Below are 15,000 nucleotides of genomic sequence, written 5' to 3' on the forward strand. Positions count from 1 at the left end.
GTATCTAGCTTTACTTAGTGTGATCTTATGATAATCTGCTAGATATATTTTCAACTAATTTATCTGTATGTATAAATATATATATATATATATCTGTATTTATCTCTCCGCCTCCCCTATATATATATATGTATTTATCTCTTCCCCCCATATATATATATCTGTATTTATCTCTTCCCCCCATATATATATATATCTGTATTTATCTCCCCCACCCATATATATATATATATATATATATATATATATATATATATATATATATATATAATAGATTAATTCGAGAGCTTCAATTGACATTATAATATATAACATAATATACTAGGAATATAATATAACATTAAAAAATTATTAAAAAGCCAAAAATACATTACATGATTTTTAAACAATTCATACCCATTTATATAAGTCTCTTCAGAGATTTGGTTCAAAAGAGAGACAAAATTCCGTGTGAAAGGATGGCTAGATTGCAAAAAAATTTATTCACATACCTATGTTTAGTATGGACAATGAATGTTAAATGATGCTGATGCTGATGATACATATATATGTATATAATCTTATTTAAATATCAGAATATTAATCAATGTTTTACCTTTAATGATAAATTTTTATACTTACCAATACTCGGTTAACAATGACCATTATATTAAAGAAAACATTTCTCAGCATTTGTATCCATTGAGTATAATTTAGAAGCCTCATTTGATCTGCTAAGCTGCAAATAAGTAGAAATTAAAAATATATACATATATAAATGTGTGTGTGTGTGTATATATATATATATATATATATATTATATTAAATTAGAGATAAAACCACTAGTAGGCAAATCATACAATGAAAAACTTAAGCCAATACATAAGATTAATTAATTTATATTATTTTAAATATATATCAAAATTATTAAAAAAAGATAATGAGTATAACACTACGATCGTTTCATGGCTGTCCAATTCGTAAAAATTCAAGTTACAGTCAATCTTCAGGTGATTGAAATATTTATCTTAGTGAGGTTTAACAATGAACAACAGTGTACGTACGCCGTTATATATATATATATAACAAAGTGTACGTACGCCGTTATATATATATATATATAAAAAATACAAAATGGGACATGAACGCAAGACATCCGGACAACTAGGTGATACAAAAAGGGACAACAAAACATCCAGATAGACGATACAAAGAACACAAGGATGGGTCATTCAAAGTTTTCTATCTTCAGTCAAGAACCAGATTATCCTCAACAACTCTTCTCTCTATGTGTCACCATCCATCAACCTCTCTGTATTATCTGCCATACTTCTTATCACTCACTCTCTGTGTTTATGTAATGTCTCTCACACATCTCTTTCATTTTGTCTAAATCTGTCTTCTAATGTTTACTTCACTTTATTACAGCCATCCGTACTATTGCTGTTTTCTGATAGAGTAAAATTGCTGAAATGTGGAACATCTGTAACATTTTTCTAATTTTTTTCTGATATAAATGACTCACAAACTCAGATTCAGTGTGGAAAAGTACATCAATATACCAAATTTGAAAATGTTCACTTAATTTTAAAGTTTCAAAATCTGTGACAGCAACAGAGAGCCCTCTATTTGTCTATCACTTTCATTTTTTGCTTTCGTCATGGTAAACTCTCCCCCTCTCTACATATTTTTATCACACTCTCTACAAAAGTATACACCTCACGCTCAGTGTGTGTGTGTGTGTGTGTGTGTGTGTGAGAGAGAGAGAGAGAATTTATTTTCATAACATACTTTTCTGTTAGTAAATGTTTTTTCTTACACACACTAACAGTCAAAAATGTAGTAGAGTACAGTATAAAATCTCGTCCGTATTCAGATTTCCCCTTGTACTATCCAGTGGTAGTATCTGTACTTCCAGGTTTGCATTTGGGCTTCTGTCACATATGAATAGATAATTGAAAAAATTGGAGCCAACAAGAAGGAGTACTGTTGGACATTTATTTTCAATCATTACAATTGTTTCTATGCAATGTAGTTCTCCAGGCATGAAGGTACTTGATTATACAACTATTTCCCTGCATTATGAGATCTAATAGTGTTTCCTCAGGCGATATGTAAATATTATCTCTGTAAGTTCAAATTCTCAGCTTCAATAGCTTCCTCTCTGTCTGTCATGGCCTGAAGTTAGTAAGTAGCCACTGAGCTTACCAAGGTGTGTTATTGCTGAAGGACTGTTGGCAAACTGCTTTGAATGTGTAGATATAGTGGGATGGTGATTCTGCTTTCGTTACTAACCCGGCCATACCCAGCCCCCAAATTTTTTGGTTCATAATACCAACCCGGCCATACCCAGCCGAGAGAATCTATTGTTATTTAAATGTAAATTTGAACCTAAATCTCGTTGGTACATTCATTAAAACAAGTGATTTCACTTTGTAAATAGTTGGGTTATAGTATCCGACATTGCTTGACCTGATATCTGAACTCAGTGAATTTTGGGAGATTTTTTCCACATTTTTTTTGGCATCGATTTTTCTTCAACTTTCAAAATGGATAGGAGTTTCATGTTATCAAGCATTGATTCCGAATTTAAAGCGTTTTCAATGGAAAATAGGGAGATATCGAGAAAAAGAATGAATGAGGTACAAAAGCACATGGTGTACAAGAATGAATAGGATATTTCGGTATCAAAAACTGAAAGCAGCGATTCTGAAGAAACTGAAAGCGGCGATAGCAACAGCAAAGATGAGTTTACATCGGAATCAAGTGAAAACTTTAAAAATGTTTTTATTAGTAATTTTTCTGAGGAGATGGGGTCTATCCATAGTCTTTCTTAGGAAGCGAAACAGTTTTATTTTTTATTTTTTTCAGTATGCTTGTTTGAAGTGATCACTGTGGAAACAAACTGTTACGCAGAATGTAAACAAATACAAAATGGGGGGATCAAAGTTTGGAAAATTTGTGAAGCAAATACTGGGTACTGCTGTGGATTTAGTTTTTATACAAGGAAAATAATGTTAGTCAGCATGGCCTAGGGAACGATGTGGTCTGGAATTTATCACTTCCATACCATAACCAGGGTCGTATATTATTTTTTGACCGATTTCTTTAGTTCGGTCAAACTTGCTGTGGATTTAAGTGGATTCCAATATTTCAGTTTATTCCACCTTTATGGTACACCTGTTCTGTGCATTAAATTCAACTGATGATCTAGTGATGTGCACAATTCTCTTCATCAAAATTTTGTTGCATACCTAATTGAATATTAGCTGATGATTCATTTTCTATGGTGATGTTTAAACAAAATTTTAATATTTTTACCTTTTGCTCAGTTTACCTGGATTTACCTGTAATTAAAGTCACTTTGAAACAAAAGTTATGCAATAGAATTGATTAAGAACCCTTTCTTTAATTATGTTCCAAATATCACATTAACATGTTGATAAGTAAAAAAGTTACAGTTATTTAATGAAACAAGCCTAAATTCATGATTATTTTAGACTGTAATTGAAAGTCATGAGGGGTGTATTTTGGTCAGAAATATAGTAACGAAAGGGTTAAAGTGGTTGCCATTTTAAAGGGATTGGCATTTGATTTCTTTATATTGTTGATTTGTTCTTCATGGTTGGCTAAACATGCAACTGTCCTTAGGCGACCTTTAAGAACCGGCCCATACATACACATACATGGTCATTTACATATACATACTAACGCTTGGAGATGAACACACATGCACACACACACACACAGATATGTACATGCACTCACATACACACATATAAAAACATATGTACATATATATGCATGCATATACATAAACAGATGCATGCGTATGTGTATATATATATATATATATATATATATATACATACATATAATAAGTTATAGAAAGTATGGGCTATTTACGGAGTGCTCATAGAGAGCCAATGCGAAAAAATACAGATAGAGGAAGCTGAAAACGCAAATCATAGGCAGTTAACCAAATTCCTGAACACATAAAGATATTCAATCAATGTAATTAAATCATGTATATTTATGCACATCAACAAAAATCATGCATGTACAGGCATAAAGATTCTCCAAGGGTATAAATAATAAAACCAAACATACATAAAAATATAGAAGAAATATAAAAATACAACTAAAGATTACATGTAAAGAGTTATGCATGATAAATATAGGAGGTGCAAAACGAATGAGAGGTTGATAAATATAGGAATAAACGTTTTTATTCTTATATTTATCAAACTCTCATTTGTTTTGCACCTCCTATATTTATCATGCATAACTCTTTACATGTAATCTTTATTTATATGTAATTTTATATGTATTTTTATGTTTTTATATTTCTTTGACAATTTTATGTATGTTTGGTTTTATTCCTTATACCCTTGGAGAATCTTTACACCTGTACATGCATGATTTAAGTTGATGTGTATAAATATATATGAATCAATTACATTGATTGAATATCTTCATTTATGCATTCAGGAATCTGTTAGACTGCCTGTGATTTGCATTTTCAATTTCCTCTACTCTGTATTTTTGTATATATGTATGATGATGATGATATGTATATATATATATATATATATATATATACACACGCACACATAGATACATACATCTATGGATGCTAAACACAGGCACATACATATAGAAATACAACCAGACCCATGCATACATCGATAGGGGAGAGGGACAGAGTTCACTGAATTACTATTCTTTGACTAATATATCCACCAAAATCGGACATAGCATGTATAAGCAAAAACATCATATATAAAATAATGCCCTAGCTCAAAATTAAGATTGGACTTTCCTTATCGTCAGACACTCAGGATGGTTTAGAAAATAGGAAAAAAAAAAAACTTCAAATTTATACAATTAGATATAGGTTACTACTACTCCAAAATTAACCCTATAATACTCAATAAAGCACTCATATTTGCAATGAAAAATTCCAGCCTATCTATTAACAGCACCAGACCAGAAACAATTACTAATTATGACAACACACTATGGACGAGATCAGACAGAATGAATTCCTTTGATATACTAATGAGTTGGAGTGACTCAGCACAGGTAACGGATATTGTAGAAATTTTACATCTTATTCCACATTAAATCCTCATTCTCACAAATAGCAGGGAGCCTGTACAGAGACAATGCCCTTTTTGTAATAGATAATTGTGCTAAGGTAGAAATAGAGAGAAACAGAAAAAACTACACAAATTATTTAAAAACTTCAGCCTATCTATAACTATAGATAGTAATTACCATAAGGTAAATTTCCTAGATGTTACTTTTAACTTAGAAATAGGGATGCACAAACCATACCACAAGTCAAATGAGTGTCTTAGATACATAAATGTAAAGTCCAATCATTCACCATCCATAACAAAAGGAATTGTTAGGAGCATGGCCACCAGTATATCATACCTGTTAGCCAACGAGACAATATTCAACATACATGCACCTTACTACAATGAAGCACTAGCTAGAGTTGGATATAAGGAAAAAAATCAACTTCACACCTGGCAAAGCCCTAAATAATACAAATATCCATGCACCTAAAGTAGAAAACACACACATGAAAAACAACACATAACAAGAAAATACAAAAGCCCAAGATACTATAGAAAGATAGGAAAAAATAAACAAAACCCGAAAAAATAACAATAATAGCAAAAATGAAGTACAAAATGCCAAGAACACACAATATAGGTCAAAGCAACCAAAGAAAAGATATAAAAATTTGATTTGTATTTTCGGATTGCGAATATCATCGAAGATAGGTAAACAATTCCTTGCAGCATTAGATAGGTGCTTCCCTAAAGCACATAAATACCATTGTATTTTCAACAAGCACACAGTAAAAGTATCATATGCCACATCCAAAAACATGGAGTACTACATACACAAATACAACAATAAAAAATATATACATGCAAACAACAACCACAGATAAGGAACAAACAGAACAAAAACCAGGGTATGGGACAAATAACAAAAATAAACACAATAGGGATAAAAAAAAACATGGATAGCGACCCCGGGCAGTTATAATAGGATCTAGACAAAAACTCAAAACAGAATCAACAAAACAGGCAATAACATCAAGAACACTGCAGACACTGCTAATCAACTGGAATAATACAAAAACAAAAGCAAAAAGTCATCAAATAACTACAAAAATAATAATAGTGCAAATCATTGCAGCTGTCACAAGAAATCTCCATGTCCACTCATGAACCAATGCAGGCAAAAGAACATCTTATACAAATGCACAATCACCACAGCACAACATAAAATACGCATGTATAGGAGCCTCCGAAAACCAATTCAAGGACCATTATCGCAACCATATCTCCTCTTTCCATAAGATAAGTTGGCAACACGCAACATCACTAGCAGACTTTATATGGGGATTAAAAGAAGGAAAAATAAGATATGAAATAGAATGGTCAATAATAAAAAATGCACATCCATATAATATACTATCTGGCGTATGTAACCTGTGCCTTGAGGAAGCTTTGTACATTGTTAAGTAATGGAAACATGGTAAAGAAGCACGCTGAGAAAATCCCAAGATGTTGTTACTGCACCAAATTTGCATTTTCCAGATACAACACAGTAGAAGCATAATTCAGTGAACTCTCTCCCTCTACTCTTCCTTCCAGCCATGCATGTGAATGGAATAAATATTTCATAAGTTATGAGGAAATAAACAAATAATCTTCCAAACTGCAATGGCCAAAATTTAAGGCTCACTTAGAAAAATAGTGCAAAATGGAACAAGAACAAAGAAGAAAACCTTACTATTAAAATTTTGTGAACAGCCCTTTACTGTCAATGACCTCCCAACATCTGTCACCAGAGGACTGATTAAATTTCTTGCAAAATGATGGAGTAATATTGTTCCATTTGTTTTTCAATAATTCCCAGAGTTCATCTTGGCTCTTTAGATTTCAGCTTGGCTGACCCCCTCCCCCTCTCCAATAATCTTCCAAACATTTCCTACAGGATTGAGATCGGGCCATGAGATCAACTCTTTCATCATTCAAAATATCTTTGACTCTCTTCGCAGTGTGACAGGGAGTGTTGTGCTGCATGAAGATAGGAAGTTGAACTGATGAGGATTAGAGATGTGGAAGGGCATGCTGTCAAAGAATCTGCTTGTAGATTTCAGCATTGACAGCTCCTTCTAGGCGAATAAGTGGACCAGGACCAGCAGCAAAGATCACTCCCCATACCATTACACTGCTTCCTCCATATTTCACTGTCTTCTTCACACATGCACAAGATAATCATTTGTCACTTTTTCATTGGACGTATATATTCCACCATCGGAACCAATCACATTAAACTTCGATTCATCACTAAAATGAACCTGCAACTACTGTTCTTCCGTCCAAATGACATGTTCGTGAGTGAAATGAAGACAGGCTCTTTGATTCTTCTTTGCCAGTGCCCAAGCAAGCAATCCAAAACCTCATAATCTCTGAGAAACTATTTTTGCAATACATTGACATAGGAAGTGGAGCTAAACTTGCGGGATATCTCAGCAGCACTCATAAACCTATTCTTAAGTACATTCTAACTATAATACAATCCTGTCTTGATAAAGCGGTACAAAGTTCTACTAGCTTTGGGTTTAGCATCTGTTGATCCTTATAACTTAAAACGAGCTACAATTCATTGCACAACACTTCTATACCTTCCTACAGTAATTACTATCACAGAATTTGACTTGCTCCCTTGGTGAAGGCAAACAATCCTTTGTTTCTCACCACAGGACACCAGTCACCTCTCACAAGCCGTCATATTGACAGTTGAATGTTCCAATAATGTAAGATAAGAAGTAACTGTTAGCCTGTTAAACAACAAATACCTCAGTTAGTAGTTCACTTTTTCTGCATGACCCTTAACTTTTGGCCGATGCAATTTGGAAGATTGTTTATTTCCTTATAACTTACCATATTTATTCTATTCACTTGAAATTTTCACAAAAGATAGATCTCTTATTATAAAAGGCAGATTTTATCTGCCTCCCTTTGGGAGTTATACAAATCTACAATATAGGATTTCTTCAATTACAATTTACCTAGCAGTTTTAAGAGTACAATGCATCGCGTCATGCCAGGTCCAGTTTTTAAAATTTAAACTCCAATTAAGCAAAATTTACAGAAAACTCACATTCTGGTGTGTGTGTCAAATGCTTTTCTTAGTCTGGTTTACACCACACGCAAATGCACACACACAGTGGGCAACGAATAAAATGAAAGTAAATGTAATATTTGTTTCTGTCTATCACGCTGATAGATACATGAGTAAAATGTATGGGAAGCTAACAGATAACAGTGAGTGAAAATGTTCTTGGAAGAGAGTAAATTAGCGACAGTGATTTGAGGAAGACTAAACTGAAACTATGAAACAGTGTTTATGTATAAACAGACGACACTTATATAAACCCTTTCGTTACCAAACCGCCCGAATTTACCTATTCATATTTAAATGAGAATATCAGAGTAAATCTCTTTAGTACATTCGTGAAAACACGTATTATACTTCGTAAACACTTCAAATACAGTTTTGTACAAAAATCGAAGTGTAATTTTAATTCCGTGAATTATGGGAGATTTTTTTCCGAAATTTGTTCCTATTGTGTTTTCAAAATTTGTAATTCTGACAAAAAATGGATACGAATTTCATTATATCAAGCAGCGAGTCAGAATTCGAAGGATTTTCTACTGAAGACCTTCATAAATCTAACTCTATGACTGAAAAAAAAAGCATCTTTATATAAGAGTGAAGTTGTGTGTCTGTCCCCTTCGATTTACATTCGTAATTACTCCCACATTTTGTGGTGCAGTTTAACCAAAAGCGGGTATCTTATAGTCGTGATTCATATCGAGCCCTTCTGGGTATTAGCGCGCGTCTACGATGAGTCTACGATTTAAAAAAAATTTACCATCATATTTTTCCATTTTAATGCATTTTTTTCGCGTTTATATAAGGGAAGTAACTCTCTAAAAACATCTACGATGTGTCAACGATTTAAAAAAAATTTACCTTAATTTTTTTTCAATTTTTAATGCATTTTTTTTGCTATTTTTTGGCTATAACTCTCTAAAAATGCTTATATAGTTATTTCCCTTACAACCCGAGCAATGCCGGGCGATACTGCTAGTATTAGATATATCTAGATATGTGTATATCTAGCCTCAAGAGGTTGTTAATCTTCTATAATAAATATTTCAATATACTTGTTTTTACTGACCCTTCTATTATGGCCACTACTGTATATACTGTGTATGTATTTACGTGCATATGTATATATGCATATATATTTGTATATGTGTATGTGAGTGCACGTACATATTCATACATGTGTGAGTGTATATCTCTGTGTGTGTGCACGTACGCACATTAGTATGTATATGGATGTATATGTGAACAACCATGTACACTTAAAGGTCAGCTAAGGACAATCGCATGTGTAACCAACCATACATCCACATACAGTTTTTTGATCTTTGTTGCAGGCCTGTAGCGTAGTAAGAGTTCCTCTAAGCATGGTTTTGTTCTATCTTGATGGAGGTGTGTTTTGCCATGTGTACTACTCTGCCTGAGCTTTTGAAGTGCAAAGCAGTAGTTAATCCCCATCACACCATACCAGCAGATACCTCTGACATGGAATTTACAAATGGTACATGCTTCATGTAATGTCTTGCTTCTATATCTATCTCTCTTCCTTTTTATTTTTTTTTCTTGATAGTGTTTTGACACTGGCCTCCCTTTCAACAGGCCTCATAGTTCCTTTACTTTTTCCATTGTTTTGGGAGGTGGTGTTGGGGCTGCTTTTCTTAGAGGTTTTTGTGTTTGTTCTTTTTCAATTCTTCCATCTTCATGAATTTTGGTATCTTTGTTCATGGTGCCTCTTTTAACGCCTTCCTTATTGTGTCATCTACTCGAGGGTTCAGTATTGGAACTGTACTTTGTATTAGATATTTTACCTGAGGATTCACCATTTTGTTGGGGGTCTTCTGTTTCATTCTAACATTTTTTTTGTTTCTTCTTCTTTTTCCCTTTCTTTTACTCCTTGCCTTTCCTTGTTTCTGACAGCCTTTGTTTTGTCAGTTATATATTTTTCTTTTCCTTTCTCAGCCCACTCAACTCTTTGGTCATTTAACATGATGGGGAAAGGACCAGTATCAGTGTTTCCTTCATTTGCAGGCCTCTCAGTCAAAGGTTTGGTTTTGTTCTTTTGAGGGACCACTAGGCCTTGGAGGCTTTCTCCATCTTCTTTGACTTTCTTGGTGCAATCAGTTCCCAGAATGGTATCAAGAGTGTCCGTGTATTGTCTAATGAGAGTATAAAAGGAGGAATTCTCATTTCTTCTGCTCTATCTGGACTGTGGTTCTGGAAAAACCATTATTTTTTAATGTCACTGCGATGATGTTTGAGGAATCTCCTTTGGCAATTGTCCACGCTTGCACAAATAATTGCACTTCCTTCATTGTCCAGTTTTGCGTCAATTTTGCTAGGAGTAGAGGGAGAGAGAGAGAAAGAAGAGGGAGATGGAAAGAGACAGGTCAACAGAAAGAGAAAGGGAGAGGGAAGCAGGGAGAGAGAAAGAGAGGGGGATGGAGATGGAGAGGAAGTGGGGATTGTATAGGTATGATCATGCAGATGTGTGTGCGTATGCATATCAACAAACATAAATTTTACAGAGACATTGAGGGAGAGAGAGAGAGAGAGAGGGACAGATCGACAGAGAGATAGAGAAGAGGGACAGATCAACAGAGAAGGAGGGAGAAGAGACAGCTGGGAGAGGAAAGAAAGAGGAAGGGAGGATTGTGTAGGTATCAACATACAGATATGTGTGTGTATGTATATCTACACAGGCATAATCTTTACAGGAAGAGAGAAGTAAATAGAAGAGAGAGGTAAATGGAAAAGAGAGGCAAGGAAGAGAAGAAAACAGGCAGAGCAGAGAAAGGGACTGAGAGAGAAGGAGAAAGACTATGTGAGAGAGGAACAACTCATATAAACATCATCATCATCATCGTTTAACGTCCGTTTTCCGCGCTAGCACGGGTTGGACGGTTTGACCGGGGTCTGGGAAGCCAGGGGCCGCTCCAGGCTCCAGTCTGATCTGGCAGAGTTTCTACGGCTGGATGCCCTTCCTAACGCCAACCACTCCGCGAGTGGAGTGGGTGCTTTTTACGTGCCACCTGCACAGGGGCCGGGGGTCCGGCATCGGTCACAATCTGTTCGAGCTTTTCTAGAGTTGAGTTGGGGGGGGGGACCAGCTGAGAAAGGTTCCACCAGTGAAAAGAGAGGGAGAGATAGTGGGGGGGTGCAGGTAATATAGGGAAGCACCAGTTGGGGAAGGTTGGGGTAAGGAGGAACGATGACAGGGAAGGGTTAGTGCAGGTTCGTAAGAAATAAAAACGTAGGATATCACGAGGCGGGGAGGGGACTGGAAGGAGATAGTCGGATTGAGGCAGTGACAAATTCAAAACAGGAGGTAACGTAAGATCAGTGGGGCGGTTGATGAGCTGCGGCGCTAGCAGCTTGTCTTGGTGGGGGGAAGGGGTAGTACACAGTGAAAGCATGTGAGGAGGAGGGGTAGGAGGGAGAGTCACACGTAATGGTGGTGGGGGAGGAGGAGGGCATATCCGGTGTAAATGGTGAGAACAGTGTTCACCGGTATTGGTGGTGGGGGTGGGAGGGCGATGTCATCGCCAAATGGCGGGAAGATGGAATTAAGGATTGAAGGTAACCTTAAACGGTTAAATTTCGTAGAGTAAGATAGGAAAAAAACAAAGCAAGTTAAGACATTTAACGAATGAGCAACGAATGAAGAGAAAGATCGGAAAAAAACAAAGCAAGTTAAGACATTTAACGAATGAGCAACGAATGAGAGGTACGGAAGATAAATGAGATAAAAATCTTTTAACTTGCTGTGGACATCAAGCCGGAAGTTGATTTGGAGAAAAAGGAAGTTTGAATTGGGGATTGTAATGGCCAAATGGCGGGAAGATGGAATTAAGGATTGAAGGTAACCTTAAACGGTTAAATTTCGTAGAGTAAGACAGGAAAAAAACAAAGCAAGTTAAGACATTTAACGAATGAGAGGTACGGAAGATAAATGAGATAAAAATCTTTTAACTTGCTGTGGACATCTCATGAATATAATGGCGGTGCATCAGCATGGCAACAGCTATGAGCTGAAACTACAGTATTAAAAAAAATGCCACCTAAATGTGGCGGTCTCATAGTGCACGATGCTACTGTTGTTTATAGCCCCAGGAAGAAATCTCTTCCAGCTGGCTAACGACACACTGTCTGTGTCTGATTAGTATTTGCGAAGGGAAATCATCGTTCCCATCTCTAGCCTTACGTAATACACACTGACCCAGAGCTCAGTGTAGTAACCCATCATCGGTGTGTGGCAATCACCAGCCTGAGTTTTATTATTGCTCTCCCTCCCTCTCTCTATATCTATATATATATATATATATATATATACACACACACACACAACACACACACACACACACTTCATATTTTTAATGTCTATAATATTTTAAAGATATTTCTTTCAGATCAGTCTTACATATTAGAGCTATATACTTGAAAATTTTTCAAACAATCCAAAAAAGATATAAATCAAATATTGAGCCAACAGTTACACATGTTCTCAAAGAATAAAACTACATTTCTCTCAGGTACTAGGTAGCAAACCAATATCCACACCAATTTATCAGATAAGTACAATCCAACATAAAATTTCAAATCAGTGACACACAGGAAACTGTGGAAAAATGCTTTGTTCTTTTCACAATCCAACCTATAAACTAAATAGTGAATAATCTTTGGATGCTTCTTTATATTAAATATAGATTTCCAGAGTATATGATCTGGCAGTTAAATATCACCAAAATCATGGAAAACACCCATATCTTATGCTCTCACTAGTATTTCTAAATCATAAAGCAATACAGATATATTTTAAATTTCTCCAAACCATTCCCACTTTATGAGTGAAATCGATCAACATCAATGGAAATTGTAGTTGTGATACCAGTGCCGGTGGCACATAAGAGAATCATCCAAACGTGGTCATTGCCAGCGCCGCCCCAACTGGCCTCCGTGCCGGTGGCACGTAAAAAGCACCATCCAATCGTGGCCGTTGCCAGCCTCGTTTGGCACCTGTGCCGGTGGCACATAAAAAGCACCCACTATACTCATGGAGTGGTTGGCGTTAGGAAGGGCATCCAGCTGTAGAAACACTGCCAGATCAGACTGGGCCTGTGCAGCCTTCTGGCTTCCCAGACCCCAGTTAAACCGTCCAACCCATGCTAGCATGGAAAGCGGACGTTAAACGATAATGATGATGATTTGTTGTGCAGCAGATATTTTCCATGTGTACACCCACATAAAAACACGAGTGCATACACACATAATATGCTCATCAGCTAAACAGAAACTGATTGACAAGAGCTACAATATACTGATAGATTAACATCATAGTAAGTAATTTACAGAGTACAATTTTTTAAAAAGTTTATGGTGTAATCAGCTTTCACACAATATTAAATATTCCACTAACATTTTGTTTCCTGGGATTAAGGTAGCTGATAAAAGTAATTAGAGTAGTGTTCTTATATCCAAGAGAGTGTTACTGTTACAAATACACACCTTACTGCACCCAAAAGAAAACCAGTCAGCTGATTGACAGGTTCAGCAACACACTACAACTCCTAGCTCACAAATACAATCTTTCTTCTGTTTTATGTACATTCCTCTGAACTAGCCAGCTGCATTCTTACAAATCCACCAATGCACTCTCCTCTCCTACTCTCATAAACCTTACTGTATAAAGGAGAATCTGAATTAAACCCTTTGTCCAATCAATCCTCTCTAGAGCTATGTAGCCACTTGGAATTCATCCCTCAGATTGTTGAAAATGAACATCGATCTCAGTTTAAGAGAGTTTACAATAATAATGAAGGACACTCCTCCTCTAGTAAATAAAAAAAAATCTCATAATAAAGCCTTAATAGTCATGTTCAAATACAAGTGTGGAGTATTAAACTGATTTATGCAAAATTAATAGTCAATTGAATTTTACCTGACACCTTCTGGCATAATGATATTCTTGCCCTGTTGACCTTCTACATTATTTACCAAAACAAAGTCAGCATCAAAGCTCTCTGGTGTAAACAATTTATTCACAAAGGATGTCAAAAGACGCTGATATATATATATATATATATATTACAGATATAGGATAAAGAATTATTAATTTAATAATTAATAAATTTTACCAAGTAGTTTCGGTATGGAAAGAGAACCATTATCGGTAGAAACTTTTACAAAAAATTTTTTATATATAATTAAATATAATTAAGGGTTTAGCAACAAGAAGCAACTTGTTGCTAAACCCTTAATGATATTTAATTATATATATATATATATTTATATATATGCATACATGTGCATGTCAATATATCGAAAATATATTATTACGATAAAGACGCAATTGTCAGCATGGAAGGAGACAATAATGAAAAATTTTTTCTTAGCTTCAAACAGGCTAAATAAAAGCACTTACCTTCAGCATTCCTTATGTGTATGATACTTAAGCAAAAATGCAAACAAACCTCCAATTTACGTAGTTTCAATAGTTTATGTTTTGAGCAACAAGTTGCAGTCTTTGGGACCATAATTTGAAAAGAAATGCAAAATGTGTGGTGTGTTCAATTATACTCTTTTTAATTTTATTTTCAAGTTGATATCTTGATGTCAGATAGATTTTCCTTGATCCACATGCAACACATGACCGTACCAGTGCAGTCGTCTCTCTTGGACACCACATCTGATGCTTCTTATGTCCAACTTTTCACTCAGGGTGCTTACATTCTGTCGTGTATGTACACTGACATTACAAATCCAGCAGAGCATACTCGCTTTGTTCCTTGCAAGCTTACACATGTCCTCGGCAGT

The 15,000-nt window shown here is 35.3% G+C and overlaps 1 protein-coding gene across 1 annotated transcript in view; it reads right to left on the reverse strand.

Moving 5' to 3' along the window:
- Positions 1 to 15,000, reverse strand: part of LOC115217636 (vacuolar protein sorting-associated protein 54) — a gene marked incomplete at its 5' end in the record, with an annotated part of 299,488 nt that overhangs the window by 235,441 nt on the left and 49,047 nt on the right. The window contains one exon of the mRNA XM_029787388.2: positions 622 to 718. Coding sequence (XP_029643248.2) covers positions 622 to 718 — 97 coding nt within the window. The remainder of the gene's footprint in view (positions 1 to 621; positions 719 to 15,000) is intronic.

The sequence above is a fragment of the Octopus sinensis genome, linkage group LG11 (assembly GCF_006345805.1).
Source record: "Octopus sinensis linkage group LG11, ASM634580v1, whole genome shotgun sequence".
NCBI classification, from domain to species: domain Eukaryota; kingdom Metazoa; phylum Mollusca; class Cephalopoda; order Octopoda; family Octopodidae; genus Octopus; species Octopus sinensis.